Below are 16,240 nucleotides of genomic sequence, written 5' to 3'. Positions count from 1 at the left end.
TATAATTATAATTTAATAATAATGATATATATGACGTTTTGTTTTATATATATGATTTATATTAGTATATATTTTTAAAACATGTTAGAGCGGGTACCAGAGGCTCAGATGCAGGAAATGAACGAGTAGACAGCTTTGCAACAACGAATTTATTCACAGAACCAGGAAGAATACAGAACTACAACCGGAACCAGAACTAGCTGTACAACTCAGGGAACAAACTTAGGAGCCTTTAGAGGCAGGGAAGACTAATAACAAAACAAACCCAAAAGCTAAGGTTAACCCACTGTTGGTAACACCAAGGTAGGAGAGCAAAACAACAAATCTAACTAACAAAAACTAAGCAACCAGAACTCTGCACTAAAACCCAAACTGATAACCTAGGGAGACTCAGCCGGAGTCCACAGAGGACCAGGAGCAGAACAAGGAGCCGGAGGAGTCAGGTAACCAAAAGCAAGCAGAGGTCAGCATGGAGGGACAAAGACAGTCCGGCATCAAACAACAACTGACGGTTCTTATCTTGCAGGACTCCTCATCAGCACACACCTGCAAAGAGAGAGAGAGAGCAAGGCCACAGCTCACAGACTAAGCTGTGGCTGGAACAGAACATGTGACTTTGCATGTTTAAACACCTTATTTTGCAAAGTAATTAATACATTCTTGCCATCTGCAGATTGCACTTTAAAGAAAAGAGCCTTTATTTGTCACGTTGAGATAAAACGGTATAAAATGTTCCCTCTCCAGACTTTGCAGTAGAGCCTGGAAGTTGCCTGATCTCAGACCAGCTCAAGAAGTGATCGCTGGATGTGATAAAGATGAAATTTAATAGTTTACGCCACCGTGAATCTGATTGTAACGTCCACACTGTTAGAAAGGCCGATAAGAGCATTTATTTCTGTTTGCTTGGTGTCATAAAGGGGCTGTCTGCTAATGTGGTTTATACAAAAGTGTAAAACTGGTTGGTTTCCTGATTCAAAAAAACAGAAATCTTGCTCAGATTTATGCTGCAGGGATGGATTTATTTATTTTATATGTAAAAATAGTCTATAAATAATGTTGATTCCAATTTAAACAGAGATATTAGACACAAAAAACACATCCAGTCTGCAAATTTAACAAGAACGTGAGATATATTCATTATAATGTCATGATTACAATATAAACATACACACGTGGACAAAACTGTTGGTACCCCTCAGTTAAAGAAGGAAAAACCCACAATTCTCACTGAAATCACTTGAAACTCACAAAAGTAACAATAAATAAAAATTTATTGAAAATTAAATAATCAAAATCAGCCATCACTTTTGAAGTGTTGATTAACATAATTATTTAAAAAAACAAACTAATGAAATAGGGCTGGACAAAAATGATGGTACCCATAACTTAATATTTTGTTGCACAACCTTTTGAGGCAATCACTGCAATTAAACGATTTCTGTATTTGTCAATGAGCGTTCTGCAGCTGTCAACAGGTATTTTGGCCCACTCCTCATGAGCAAACAGCTCCAGTTGTCTCAGGTTTGATGGGTGTCTTCTCCAAATGGCATGTTTCAGCTCCTTCCACATATGTTCAATGGGATTCAGATCTGGGCTCATAGAAGGCCACTTTAGAATAGTCCAACGCTTTTCTCTCAGCCATTCTTGGGTGTTTTTGGCTGTGTGTTTTGGATGGTTGTCCTGTTGGAAGACCCATGACCTGCGACTGAGACCAAGCTTTCTGACACTAGGCAGCACATTTCTCTCCAGAATGCCTTGATAGTCTTCAGATTTCATCGTACCTTGCACACTTTCAAGACACCCTGTGCCAGATGCAGCAAAGCAGCCCCAAAACATTACTGAGCCTCCTCCATGTTTCACCGTAGGGACAGTGTTCTTTTCTTCGTATGCTTGGTTTTTGAGTCTATGAACATAGAGTTGATGTGCCTTACCAAAAAGCTCCAGTTTGGTCTCATCTGTCCAAAGGACATTCTCCCAGAAGCTTTGTGGCTTGTCAACATGCATTTTTGCAAATTCCAGTCTGGCTTTTTTATGAGTTTTTTTCAGCAGTGGTGTCCTCCTTGGTCGTCTCCCATGAAGTCCACTTTGGCTCAAACAACGACGAATGGTGCGATCTGACACTGATGTACCTTGGCCTTGGAGTTCACCTTTAATTTCTTTGGAGGTTGCTCTGGGCTCTTTGGATACAATTCCAATGATCCGTCTCTTCAATTTGTCATCAATTTTCCTCTTGCGGCCACGTCCAGGGAGGTTGGCTACTGTCCCGTGGGTCTTGAACTTCTGAATAATATGAGCCACTGTTGTCACAGGAACTTCAAGCTGTTTAGAGATGGTCTTATAGCCTTTACCTTTAAGATGTTTGTCTATAATTTTTTTTTGGATGTCCTGGGACAATTCTCTCCTTCGCTTTCTGTTGTCCATGTTCAGTGTGGTACACACCTTTTCACCAAACAGCAGGGTGACTACTTGTCTCCCTTTAAATAGGCAGACTGACTGATTATGAGTTTGGAAACACCTGTGATGTCAATTAAATGACACACCTGAGTTAATCATGTCACTCTGGTCAAATAGTTTTCAATCTTTTATAGAGGTACCATCATTTTTGTCCAGGCCTGTTTCATTAGTTTGTTTTTTTAAATAATTATGTTAATCAACAATTCAAAAGTAATGGCTGTTTTTGATTATTTAATTTTCAATAAATTTTTATTTATTGTTACTTTTGTGAGTTTCAAGTGATTTCAGTGAGAATTGTGGGTTTTTCCTTCTTTAACTGAGGGGTACCAACAATTTTGTCCACGTGTGTATTTAAGGTCTTTTTTTTGTAAATTTCTGTTTATAATCAGCTTTAGCAGTCATATTTTTTTCTTTATTGGACACTGTGCCTGCAGATTAAACCTACTTTCACGGTTTAAACTGCTTTAAGTGTCTTTTATTTGTACAATTCAGGTCATATTTGTGAAGATCCGCTGTCTCACGAAGGAAGCAGGTTAATGAACATGTGACCAACTGCTGCCTAAAAACGAGGAAGTTCGTCCTCCTCTGCGTTCTGTTTGTCTGGAAGCTGCAGTCCACCGTCCAAATGTCTGCTTTTAATTTAAGGATACTTCATTAATCAAGCAGCGGAGTTTGGAGTTTGTTTGTGGAGGATTTAACCGAAGTTAAAGTGAACCGAGGTGAGTTCAGGACGCGGATAGAAAAAACAAAAAAAACAAAGCGACCCCATATGGTTCAGCCGCGATCTGGGCCTGATTTTAGGACAGTAAAACAGCACGAATATTAACATTATTTACGTTTATGAAGCTGTAAAAACCCGCATGTACGTGTGTAAGTCCTGTATTTAATGATAATAATCTTGATATTAATGGAGTCTGAGCGTTTTTAAAGTTACTCAGAGGTCCTTAAAGTTAAAAACATCTGCGTCAGAAATCTGATAGCTATATTAATAGTAAGAGCCACAATTAATGATTAATTCAGTTTCAGCCAACACCAGGCCTTTTAATAACCATGAGATATTAATGAGCTTTCATGATTTTAACTCTTTAAATGCCGCTTTGTTTACGTATGACGTTGCTGCTCCTGCTGTTGTTGGTTTTCAAAGATAAGAAAGAATTTGAGATTTTTTTCAAGTAAACCTAAGAGGAAAAGTTGTTCCATTATTATCTCAGTCTGGGATGCGTTAATGATCAGCATGGACATGGATTTTAACGTGTTATTAGTTTAAAAAATAAAATAAAACAGGTCATGCTGAAGATCTGATTTGACTGCTGTTTATGAGCTTGTTATGATGTCTATATTTTAACCCTCGTGTCGTCCTGCGGGTCAACAATGACCCGGTTTAAAGTTTGAAAATGTGGGAAAAAAATATATTTTCACAGTGAAACTTCTGATGTCCACATTTTCAACATTTTGGAGAAATTTTTGAAAATTGTTTGGTGGGGAAAAAAGGAAATGTTAAAAGTGTTTCTTTAAGAGCATTCACAAATAATTTTGTGTGAATGTTCTTAAAGAGAATAGTAGAAGTTTTATTGATATATATGTCATCACTTCAGATATTTTGGGGATTTTTTTGGAAGATTTTTACTCATTTTTTGAAAATATTTACAAGAATTTTTTTTGCCAAATTTGGGGGATTTTTTTTTTTTTTTTTTTTTTTTTTTTTAGAATAAAACTTTTAAGAAATTATTGGAATTTTCTTCCTGAAGGTGAAGGGTTTAGTTCAGGCAACTGGACTTATTCTTGTGATCTTGAAGACGTTTGGCCTTTCGTCTGAGCAGCTTCTTCAGTTCTGTACACTATTTGTTGATGTTTGTGTTGCAGCGCAGCCTCTGATTTAGAAACTAAATTTCATTCTCTTGTGTATGAAAATGCACAATGAAAATCTTTTGACCTCTTTTGATCTAATGTGTGCTAAGTGTAAAATGAAAACCATGTGTGGTAATAATTAGCACCAACACTGAATTGTTTTATTTTGGCAATTTTTTAATCATTTAAGACACATCTCTTGTCATTTTGGACAAGTTTAAAATAACTTTAGGTCAATTCTGAAGTTTTTTTTTAATCAATTTTGGCCATCTTTGGAAATTTTGAAGTCATTTAACAGTTTTTATGTCTTTTAGGACACTTTTCAAGTTGTGTTGGATATAATTTGAGCCATATTGACCATTTTTGGTAGCCTAGCCGCGCTAGACAACCCACGGCAACGAATTTAATTCTCCGCCAGGGTCAACAACAAAAACGACAACAGTCGCTGAGCTCCATTAGCACCGACTCTGAATAATCTTTCTGTTAACATGTCTGTAATATACTTGAGCTTCACTGTATAAATAAGGCTTCACCGAACTACCGCATCCTCTGATTTCCGGCGCTCAAGGAGCCTATTTGTTGCGCTGATTGGTTGTATACCTACCCAGTTGCTGCAGAGGGATTTGATAGACAACCTTTTAGCCCGCCTCCCTCCCTGTCGAGCGTGCCTAGACCCTTGTGCCTTCAGAAACATGGGTGTAGCGTGGCTAGGCTACATTTTTGGGTGATTTTGGACACATTTCGAGTTATTCTGGACAATCTTCAGTCATATTGGACAAGATCCAAATCATTTGGGGGAATGAGCAGCCTTGGAGGAGGACTGCGCTCTCTGAGTGCTTTTCTAGTTTGTAATGTAAAATTTTTAGCACCACTGTCTTCATGTATGACTGGAAATTTACTGTAGTTTGCCACCTTGTTTATAGAAATGATTCTAATCTGTAAACCAACCAATATTTATATCTAATACGTATAATAAAGTGGAGTCAAACCTTTCAGATTTAAGATCAAACTTTGTTGTGCACAAGAATCATTGACATCAGTGAGGATTATATACTCCACATATAGCTGAAAAAGCACATTTATTTTATTACAACATGAATATTTCTGCACTTTGTTCCGTGTCTTATATAACGTCCTGAGATGTGCTGCTTTATCCGACTAGAACTGTTTGCTTGCACCGTGTTAGAATGCTTCCTGAACGTTTCATGTTTGCTTCCTGAACGTTTGCAGCGAAACCAAATAAAACAAACCAGTCGAGCTTCATTCTTGTTAAAATTGAAAGCATCCAAATCCGTTGGTGCAGCATTTGACCTTAAAAGAAGTTCCAAAGAAACAACAGAAAACCTGCATTTCTTAGCTTTTATGTCGTATAAGATGAATCACAGCTAATTCTAATGTATTTATAATCACTATTATTAACCCTCCTGTTGTCCTCATTTACGGGCACCAAAAATATTGTTCCCTTGTCTGAAAAAATCCCAAAAAATCTGCAAAAAAATTCCCAAATTTCTAAAAAAGAACTGAAAAATCTTCAGGAAAAAAAATCCAAAAATTCTTTAAATGTTTTATTTTTTTAAAAAGCCCCAATTTTGGCAAGAAAATAAAATTTTAAAATTAAAAAAATATATAAAAATTGTAAATACTTTCAGAAATTAAATAAAAATTTTCCAAAAAAAATCCTAAAAATATCTAAAGTGATTACATATATATCAGTAACAGTTTGAATATTTTCTTTAAAAACATTCAGAAAAAAATCTACCAACATCCAGCTAAGTTCGCTGGATTTTGGTAGATTTTGAAATGTTCTTAAAGAAACTTTTTTTTTTTTTACATTTCTTTTATTCCACCAAAAAATGTTTAAAAAAAAAATTAAAACGGGTCAATTTGACCCGCAGGACGACATGAGGGTTAACAAATGAAGGTTACCAGGTAAAGTTGGGTTCCGTTTTTGCTCAGTGGAAGTTGTTGTGAAATCTGAATGATTCACTGAACATTTCATTACTAACTGTTGCATCGTCTGCAGAAATAAGAGACAGCAGCTGACACTTTTTTCTGCTCTTTAAAGCAAAAATCCAGAATTATTTAACCTGAATTCTCTCTGTATTTAATATATGGAGACTTTTGGTGCTCATGTTTATTGTTCTGGATCCTGCAAATGTAAGAAAATTGCATCTAAATTTTGATAAAATCCTAATTCTGGGTCATTTTTCTGCTTCTGTGTCACCCACTGGTCATGCTGTTTTACTCAGCTGCAGTAGAACCATAAAATAATGAAACTCTGGGAGGTTTTCTTGTGGACTCTGCTCACATCCTGACACTTAACACAGGAACACGCTTTTACTGCTCATTTTAAGGTTCAACGGGCGACCTGACGGTTAGAACTGGAGGCTTCAGATGATCTGATCTCCTGTTTTTCTTCTTTTCTGAACAGGATCTGATCTGATAAAAACCGGATGGAGAACACGAGAACGCTGAAGCATTTTCCTCCGTACGGATCCTTAAATGAGAGCTCATCAGGAGACACCTGCCCGACGTGTCGCGGCACCGGACGGATCCCCAGAGGTGAGCTTAAAGCCTGAAAAATCTGTTTTAAATGTCATTTTTCACTTTTTAAACCATATTTTATGCAACTTTAATGCTTCACCATACACATTTCCAAGATTAAACTTCAGTATACTCCTGATTTTCCCTTTATAGTGTCTCAAAAAAAGAGTAGAGCTGTGCAAAACTAAAATCATGTTGAAATCCTCTTCTGCAAATAATTTGTTTTCCCTTCCAGCAAGTTTCTGATGCATCATTATTTCATGTTTTTGAAGAGAAGCTCAGGATCTTTAAGACAAAAAAGTCCTTGGCAGTTCCATATCATGTTTTAACTATTTTGACTACATTCTGTGCAAATTCAATGCTTAAATTCAACGCCCGTCCTATAAAAAAGTCACACTCTTAATATTTCATTGGACCTCCTTTAGCTCTAAGTACGGCACTCATCCTCTGTGGCATCGTTTCGATAAGCTTCTGCAATGTCACAGCATTTATTTCTGTCCAGAGATGGATTAATTTTCTACCAAGATCTTACATTGACGATGGGAGAGTCGGACAAAGTCTTCTCCAGAACATTCCAAAGATCCTCAGTGGAGCTGAGGTCTGGACTCCATCTCATGCTCCCTGATCCACTCGTTCTCAGTCTGAGCCCCATGAATCCTGGCATTGCCATCTTGGAACATTCCCGTGCCATCAGGGAAGAATACCTCCACTAACGAAAAGACGTGGTCATTCAGTGTCTTCAGGTATCAGCTGACCTAATTCTTTGGGAACATAATGTTGCTGAACCTGACCAACCCCAGATCATAACCCTAACCCCCACAGGCTGGTAGGCACTAGCCATGATGAGGGCATCACTTCATCCACCTCTCCTCTTACCCTGATGCCCCCATCTGCTGGTTCGTCTTTGACTCCTCTGGACTCTATACCTACCGTCAGGCATGGAGGTGGCGGTATCATTATACTATCAATTTAACTGACTCAAGTCTGAGACAGAAAGACGATAAATGTAGTGGAACTACACCAATTCTGGTGCTGTTCCACTGAATCTGTCGCCTTTCTCATTTGGTTCTTCAGGTTCTTGATGGGTCTAAGTCAGGACTTTGGGGAGACCAGTCTAGAACCGTCATTCTATCCTGATGGAACCATTTCTTTACCACGTCTGATGTGTGTTTGGACTCATTGTCTTGTTGAAACATCCAACTGTGTTCAAGATCAACCTTCTGCTGATGGTTTTAGGTTTTCCTGAAGAACATGGAGGTAGTCCTCCTTCTTTATTATTCCATTTGTTTTGTGGAAAGCTCCAGTTCCACAAAGCGTGATAGTGCCACCACCATGCTTGGTGGGAGGGTTTGTTTTCTGGGGGTTAAGAAAAAGTCCAAAACCTGCCTAAGACAGTCCTAAACCAGTCCTGAAAAAGTCAGAAACCAGGATCAAAATCAAACTACTCCAAAAAAAGACCAAGACATTATAAAATCAGTCCTAAACAAGTCCTTTAAAGGTCTGAAACCAGGACTAAAATCAAACCTAAACCAGTCAAAAAAAATATTCAGAACCAGTCAGAATAGTTAAAAGCCAGTCCTAAAAAAAAGTCAAAAAACAGCACAAAGTCAGACCAAAACCTAAACTACTGCTTTTTTGTTTAGATGTATACAGTGTATACATATCTACTCAATTACATTAAGTTTTTGCCTTAAAAATTTGTTGTTGTTGTTTTTTCTTTACTATTTTAACCACATTTTATGCAACTTCAGTGCTTCAACATAAATATTTACTCCGTTACACTTCAGATTAATCTTGATTTTCTGCTTTTAGTGTCAGATTTATAATAAAAATTCACATTCAGGTTCTTTAAGACAATCAAACAACCTGGATGCTTAAATTTTAATCATTCACTCAATTACATTTCAGTGTAATCCTGATTTTCCCCTTTAAGTGTCACAAGGTAAAAGATATCAGCTGTGCAAAACTGAGATTGTGCTGCTTTCCTCTTCTACAAATAGCTTTATTTTCACATTCAGGATTGAGGGAAGCGAGTCAGACTGACAGACACAAACGTATAAATGCAGGTGACTATGTTCGGCTGCTTTCACATCATTTTTTAGGTTAAAAATAAACATTTTTCTTCTGTTTTTTGTCTCCTGACAGGTCAAGAAGATCAGCTGGTTGCTGTAATACCGTGCAACGATGTCAGACTGAAACCAAGACGCACGTAAGAAACAACCCGGTCTCACGGGGATTCGTGAAACTGTCACGTAAGTTTTAGTTTCGGTTTCGTGCGCACCAACACGATTTCGTCGTGTTTTTCGTGCCGCTCACCACGAAATGTTTTTCGCTGTGGTAATCACATCTGAAAGTGGTTTATACCGGCGGATTCATGACTATCTAAGCTGTCCATCGGCGTATACTGCTTGTGTGATCGCGTTTGCGGCCGCCGGACATTCTTGAAATTCCTATGCAAATTGGTAAGTGTACCACCGGCTTATGGTTAGGTTATGGTTAGGTTATGGTTAGGGTTATGTTTAGGGACGATGTCATGCAAAATATAGCGTTGGATTCGCCACGGTTTTGCATTAAAAATATAATATACACATTCTTTTGAAATACGTTCTGAGTGGCACGAAAAGTCCGCCGTTTAAAATACATTGGTGTGCATTTCGTGGTGAGCGGCACGAAAAACATGACGAAATCGTGTTGGTGCACACGAAACCGAAACTAAAACTTACGTGACAGTTTTACGAATCCCCGTGAGATCGGGCTGTAAGAAACCTCTCTCAACCTGCACTGTTGCACCGTGTTATTTAATATTTAACGTGCTAATTTCCATGCATTTGTTGTGTTGCAGGAAGCTGTATGTGTGCATCTCCATGGGTGTGTGTCTGTTTCTGTGCTGCCTCATCCTATTCTTTCTTTTCCCACGGAGCATCACGCTGATGCCGGCGTCGGTGGTGTCAGTCGTGGTTTACTTCACTCCAGATACCGTTAGCATAGAGGTCACCGTGAGTAGCAGCGACGCCACTCTGCATAAATCACACATTTAAATACATAAAACACAGCTTTGTTGCATCAGATTCGCTTTTGTCATTATGTATTCGCAAATGTCAGCGCCTTTGGATGCATTAAATCCTCTAAAATATGTTTGATTTTATGTGAAAAATCACCAAAAACCAACATCCAAATGTGTTATTTTGAAAGCAAAAAATGAAAATCATGAATGTGACACATGAAGAAAGCAGCGTTTGATATGTAGCCATGATGCAAAGGAACATTTTGAATAGAAACTGCCCCACAGAAATAGATGTATTACATGTTTATGTCCCAGATCTGATGGACCTGACAAATGTAGTCAGAAATTCATAGCACAACACAATCTCCTGCTTTTCTTACAATGCTTATGACTTTATGTAAACATCTGAAAGAAATTTAAATAGTGAAAAGTCTTTATATTTACAGAAATGTAATATATATTGTTCAGGGGTGTAATCCAAACACTGAACAAGTAAATCTTTAATAACTTAGATAAAAAAAGATTCTGCTAAAAGCTAACTAGCTAGCTACTTAGGTAGGTTTTTACACTTTTTTCTCATTTCGTTTAGAAAAGTAAAAAATACATGATCCAATATTTGGTTTCCACTTAAGAGGTAATGTAGTGACCAAATCAATCTTACATGACAAGCAGGGCTAACAAAGTGAGTGACATTAGCTGTGGCTAAACTAGTTGTGCTAAAAGCTGATGAGTAGCGACTTAGCTAGACACAAATTTACCCACTTTTCTGTCTCCAATAAAAACAACACAACAAAAAGATTATCCAGCATATTTGTTATTCATTTAGGAACTAAACTCAAACACAGTGAACAAATAAATCTTTTGTCAGAAGTAGGTCTGAGTAACATTAGCCATAGCTAAACTAATTCTGCTAAAAGCTAACAGCTGGCTACTTAGCTGGACACTTCTTGTTTTTCTACCTAGAAAAAAGCAAACGCATGATCCAAAATGTTTGTTATTCACTCAGAAACTAAATCCAAACACAGCAAACAAATAAAATTTACATGATAAGCAGGGCTAACAAAGTAAATAAAGCTAGCTGTAGCTAAACTAGCTCTGCTACAAGCTAACGAGTAGCAAGGTAGCAACTACTGCAATATCTGCCATCAGTTTCTCACTCTAGAGAGATTCAAGTGATTTGTTGTGGGTAATTTACCTTTTGATCACACATTTAAATATATGAAATTATACTAAATTAATTTTCCTCGTAGCTACTGTCTGCTGTCTGAAGATTGATAGTTTACTAACCCTAAAACCTAGCTAAAAGGTTTTAGGGTTAGTAGCCTTTTCGTCGTACAATATATGATGATTTTTGTAAAAAAAAAAAAAATTAAGAAACTACAACCTTTATGTTACACACTTTGGCTAGCTAGCCTCAAAACTTCAAGCCTGTCACATGTCAGCCCTAAAATGACGCATTTAGCTTTAATTTAAGGATGTTTTAGTTAGCGCTAGGCTTTTTCAGAGCAGTAGCCGTTATATACATGTTTTATTCAAAACTAAGTATATTATATGACTCTGTGGCTGCCAATTACTACGAGAAGTAAGACGACTGCAATTATGCCACATAATTCAAAGCATCTAACCAAGCTCCTATTTATCGCTTTAAAACAGCATCGTTCCGAGATATATAGATCTTAATCAACTATATTTATGCAAAATTAATGTCAAAGTTCTTTATCGTATGCTGCAGCATATATTAAGTATGTCAAAACTATCTAATATGAAATGCATTCAAAAGCCACTTTATTAGGTGCACCTGCAGTCCAATCTAACAGCTGTCCCTTAAACTCTACATTTAGGAATGCTTTTATGTTTTATTGATGTTTTTAGAGAGGAAATACATTTACTTTATGCTTATAATTAAAGTCACTGCTTCGTAAAAGTAGAATGATGCCATATTTGTTGTATTGCTTAGGCGTGTCTGACAAAGCGGCCAGTGATAGTGCAGTTTATGGTTCTGACTACTAGATAACCGTTTCATAAAATTCTTAGAGATCTGTTTGTCAAAAATGAGTTTTTACTTGATTTCAGTAAGCTAAGGCCATAGTAAAGATTTATTAAACATACAGATGTGCATATATCGTTCCACATTGGTATTAAAGAGCAGAATTTTAATCTTTTGCAGCCAGACTTGCTCAGCAGCTTCAGTTTTTATCGTTTGAACATATAAACACTTTTCACGAGGCTCCGTTTAAACTGCCTTCACATGACGGCCTGGCACAGTTATGTGACGGTCAAAGTTCTCCTTCCAGTCTTTTTAATGATGGTAAAGGTGTGTTAGCAGCACTTCTGTGTTCCCTCTGCAGAACCTCATTAACATCACCAACGACAACTTTGTCCCGGTCAAGATCAACGTCTTCACCATCCAGGGTTTGGTGGATAAGCTCGTGGTGGGTACAAACAAGATGACCAACATGACGGCGCTGCAGTCCAGAACGCAGAAATCTGTGAGTTTGCCACGGAATTAAATGGAAGCCGTTGATCAATTCATCATACAACTCATTTTTTCAACCCTTTGTCTGAATCTTTGCAGTACACCTACCAAGTGGACCTGTCCATCAAAGATAATGGCTTATAGTAAGAATAAACCCGTCACGACTGCACCGTTTCTACAACACGACATCCATTACTGTTGTTTTTTATTCATCTGAACTCGTTTCGTCTCTTTCAGCACCTACTGCAAGTCGAAAAACATCAAGATTCACACGTTATTTTTGGTGCTGCAGTAAGTGTCGATGTAAACACCGACAGGCCCACGGACGCGTTAAAGGCGTCACTCTTATGCTTCTTTTAAAATGAAATGTTCTCATCAGACACGACAAAGAAACGCAGTTCAGATCTGCTCTAAGATTCAAAAAAACAAACTGGGTTAAACGACAAAAACGATCGAGGCTCTTTAAGTTTTCATTTCTGTTTTCTGAACCCTCAAAGAAAACATTTCTGCTTTCGAATCAACCGCTGTTTACCTCAAATGTGGTCCACAGTTTCGACATTTCACCGTTGACTGGAAAAATTAAGGCAGAGAAACTGACAAAGCGAAATAATGTGGCACAAAGTAACATGCAATAAGCACTCATGGCAACAGAACAACCTGTATTTACCTCTTCTGTCACCCTCAGACCTCCAAAGTAGCCGCTAAAGTTCCTGTTTTTAAAGCTGGAAAGCAAACCGCTCTAATCACGCTGTAGTTTACTTTCTACTTGTTGTCACAGATGAGAGATGAGTTAAACTGAAAATAATCACGGCAGTTTTGAGCTGTTCTGAGACTCTTCCTTATTTCAAGCACTTAGTGAATAAATTCCAAATACGCGTACTATTCTACCCAAGGCCAGATGCTGCTTTGTGCATGTAGAAAAAGGATTTTAAGGAACTCGGCTGCGTTATTAACCCTCTGGACCCCAAAACCCTACAGCAGGTTTGAAAGTCATGTTGTCTTTACAAAAACTCGCAAACGGCACATTTAGAAACTGTAAAAACAAAGGGGAGAACTGGATTTTTAAATTTTCTGCTGGTCTGTTAAGTATTTATCAGTTTGGTTGGAAAACTTAAACAAATTAAGCATAAAATGGCGATATTCTGTTAAAATTTCTTTATTCTACATGGCTTATTTAAAAATTTGCCAAACAATAAACCATTTGCTTGAAGTAGATTCTGTAAAAAAACTAAAAAATATTTTCTTCTCAATGCAACTGAAAAGTTAAAATTGCATTAAATGTGGACGATACCAGCTGACATACCAGAATAATTACATCTTGTCCAATTGAAAACACTTCCTGAACCATTTTTCTGCCGTCTAGACGAAGTTTTGTTTCTTTATCGAAATTTTTGTCCGTATTTTTAAACCATTATTGAACCACTTTTCTTACTTGTTCTACTCTATTTCTCACAGCAAATATAGCCTCCAGCGCCACCTGCTGGCAACACTGCAGCATAGTTTATACACCACAAAGCCAAATTTCTCTCAACCCTCGTGTCGTCCTGTGGGTCAAAATTGACCCGTTTTAAAGTTTGAAAATGTGGGAAAAAATAGGTATTTTCACAGTGAAACTTCTGATGTCCACATTTTCAACATTTTTGGGAAATCTTTGAACATTTTTTGGTGGGATAAAAGAAATGTTAAAAATGTTAAGGACATTCACAAAAAATCTTTTTTTGTGAATGTTCTTAAAGAAAATATTAGAAGTTTTACTGATGTATATGGGGAACCTTTTAAGGAATTACTGGAGTTTGCCTCCTGAAGGTTTTGCAAATTTTCAGAAATTTGGGGAATTTTTTTGCTGATTTAAAAAAAAATAATTTTTTCAGACATGTAAACAATAATTTTTGGTGCCTGTAAATTAAGACAACAGGAGAGTTAATATTTTATGAAACATCTCAAAAGTTTGTTGCAAATTGGCTTGAAAGTGCTTTCTGTGTCAGACTACGGTGGTTCTTTTTGTCATTTGGATGGAAAATAAAGTATTTTGGTGACGTTTGGTAGCTCAGATATGTGTGGATTCATGGCTACAGCAGTTTGATGCCTAAAGTATCAGGATTATTTCTCGTTTTCCACAGAATCACGATGAATATTTCCTACCTGGCGCACACGGAGCAGCTTTCTCTGGACACCTACGAATACATCGACTGCGGCAGCAACTCGACCATCCCTCATCCTGTCAGGTCCCAGTATAAAAGCATGAACATGTGGCATCGCAGCGCTAATGACTGAATAAAAAAGGAGAAAAATGCTCCGTAGGACTTTAATGAATCACTAGAGAGTCACAGTCTAAACCTGCCGATGCTTCAAATGCACTCTTATCTCAGCACGATGTTTTATTTTTGCCTGTAAATCTGAAATTAGCATAATTTCTGAAATGTGAAAATGTTTTTTTAAGTTGTGTATGTTTTGTAAAAAGCGTAATTTTTTTAATGTAATGAGGATCTGAACTCTGAAAATCTGCTGGTTTATCATTTGCACTTTATTAAACTGAGGCATTTAAGGTTCCATGTGGTGGGTTTTCTGCTTTTTTTTTTTTAAACACAACAGACTTTAGTTTGACGTGAAACATCCGTCAGCAGAACTTTAAGCTCAAATTCAGAGATACTACCACACTGAAAAGTCCATTTTATAAATTATTTCCAGTAAAAGCTGTCCCTATTAATGTAGATAATGTATTTTATGATGCAAAGTTTTAATAAGAACCACTTTCTGGTCCTTATAAATTGTTGACAAAATGCAATTTAAACGGATTTTTTTGCCTTCGTTCATGTAATTGATTAAAAACTGCAAATTAAAGGTGATAAATGCAGGTTAAAGTACATTTTTTGCTGCTAAACACTTTATATTTTGAATTTTATAGACTTGGATGAACAAAAAACAATGTTAAATGAAATATTTAGGTCTTTTATTGAAATAAAAATTCCTTAATCATCCACTATAATACAAATATGTAACAATAAGTTCAAATATCTTAGGTTTGTCACTGAGAAAAGACAGAATTAGAAACGATCTCACATATTTTCTTGTGTTTTTGAGGTACTGACCAGCAGGTGGAGCTGAAACACCAACATTTGAAGAAGCTTATTTATTAAACTGTCCAAGAAAAGAATAAAACTCAATCTATCAAATAAAAAGGAAATATTTATCATAATTGTTAAGTTGTTTAGATATTCTCTTTTTGTTGTCACTAATTTTAGAAGTAAATGTATAGTATTAAACTTAAATTTAACAGTTTAATAAATAAAAAGGAAATATTTAGGAATTATGCAAATCGACTTGAGCTTTTAATGTTAAGAAAAAAATTAATTTCTTTTAGAAGATTTTAATTTTATGCTTACTGCAATTTTACTTTAATTTCAGTATTTATTTAAAATATTAAACTTTAATTATCTAGTAAAAATTCTAATTAAATATTGGTGAAATATAACAAATAAATGTAAGAATCTATGTAAAAAAGATACATTTTCTTTTAAAAAGTAATTTTATAGTTTTTAAAAATATATAATTGTATCTACTTTTGTAAATATATTCACAGTCTCAAATTTGAATTAAAAAGTAGATATTTGTGCAAATAAAATAAATATTTACTGATATTTTAACAGTGCTTTTATGTAAGAAGAAAAATAATTTTCTTTAAACATTTTGACTTTTTTTCAGAAATTGTTCAGTTTATTTCAAAATCTGTCAAAAACTTTCACAGTTCCTGATTTTTAATATTGCTTCACCTTAGATTTAAAAATGTACAGTCACTACTTTTCATTTTGTTGTTGAAATTTTATTGATATTTTAATGTAATTTTAAAATACAGAAAAAAATCAGTAATTTTTTGAGGAATAATTTTATAATTTTCTGTCAAAAATGTAAAAGAA

The 16,240-nt window shown here is 36.1% G+C and overlaps 1 protein-coding gene across 3 annotated transcripts; it reads left to right on the top strand.

Annotated features, from left to right (window-relative positions):
• Nucleotides 1-224: 224 nt before the first annotated feature.
• tmem106a (transmembrane protein 106A) lies at nucleotides 225-14,876 on the top strand. 3 transcript variants are annotated; one of them, XM_051939501.1, is made up of 8 exons: nucleotides 225-443; nucleotides 6,734-6,864; nucleotides 8,992-9,055; nucleotides 9,689-9,842; nucleotides 12,199-12,339; nucleotides 12,426-12,469; nucleotides 12,564-12,617; nucleotides 14,447-14,876. In XM_051939501.1, the coding sequence occupies exons 2-8, from the start codon at nucleotides 6,756-6,758 to the stop codon at nucleotides 14,598-14,600; spliced, it is 720 nt and encodes a 239-aa protein (XP_051795461.1). In that variant the 5' UTR covers nucleotides 225-443; nucleotides 6,734-6,755; the 3' UTR covers nucleotides 14,601-14,876. The 3 variants fall into 3 exon arrangements, with proteins under 3 accessions (XP_051795461.1, XP_051795460.1, XP_051795459.1); XM_051939500.1 differs by lacking the exon at nucleotides 225-443 and adding an exon at nucleotides 2,999-3,173 and having other exon boundaries at nucleotides 6,732-6,864; XM_051939499.1 differs by lacking the exon at nucleotides 225-443 and adding an exon at nucleotides 2,999-3,173 and having other exon boundaries at nucleotides 6,657-6,864.
• Nucleotides 14,877-16,240: the final 1,364 nt, after the last annotated feature.

This window comes from Acanthochromis polyacanthus, chromosome 19, assembly GCF_021347895.1.
Source record: "Acanthochromis polyacanthus isolate Apoly-LR-REF ecotype Palm Island chromosome 19, KAUST_Apoly_ChrSc, whole genome shotgun sequence".
Taxonomy (NCBI): domain Eukaryota; kingdom Metazoa; phylum Chordata; class Actinopteri; family Pomacentridae; genus Acanthochromis; species Acanthochromis polyacanthus.
This window is presented reverse-complemented; position numbering and strand designations above follow the sequence as displayed.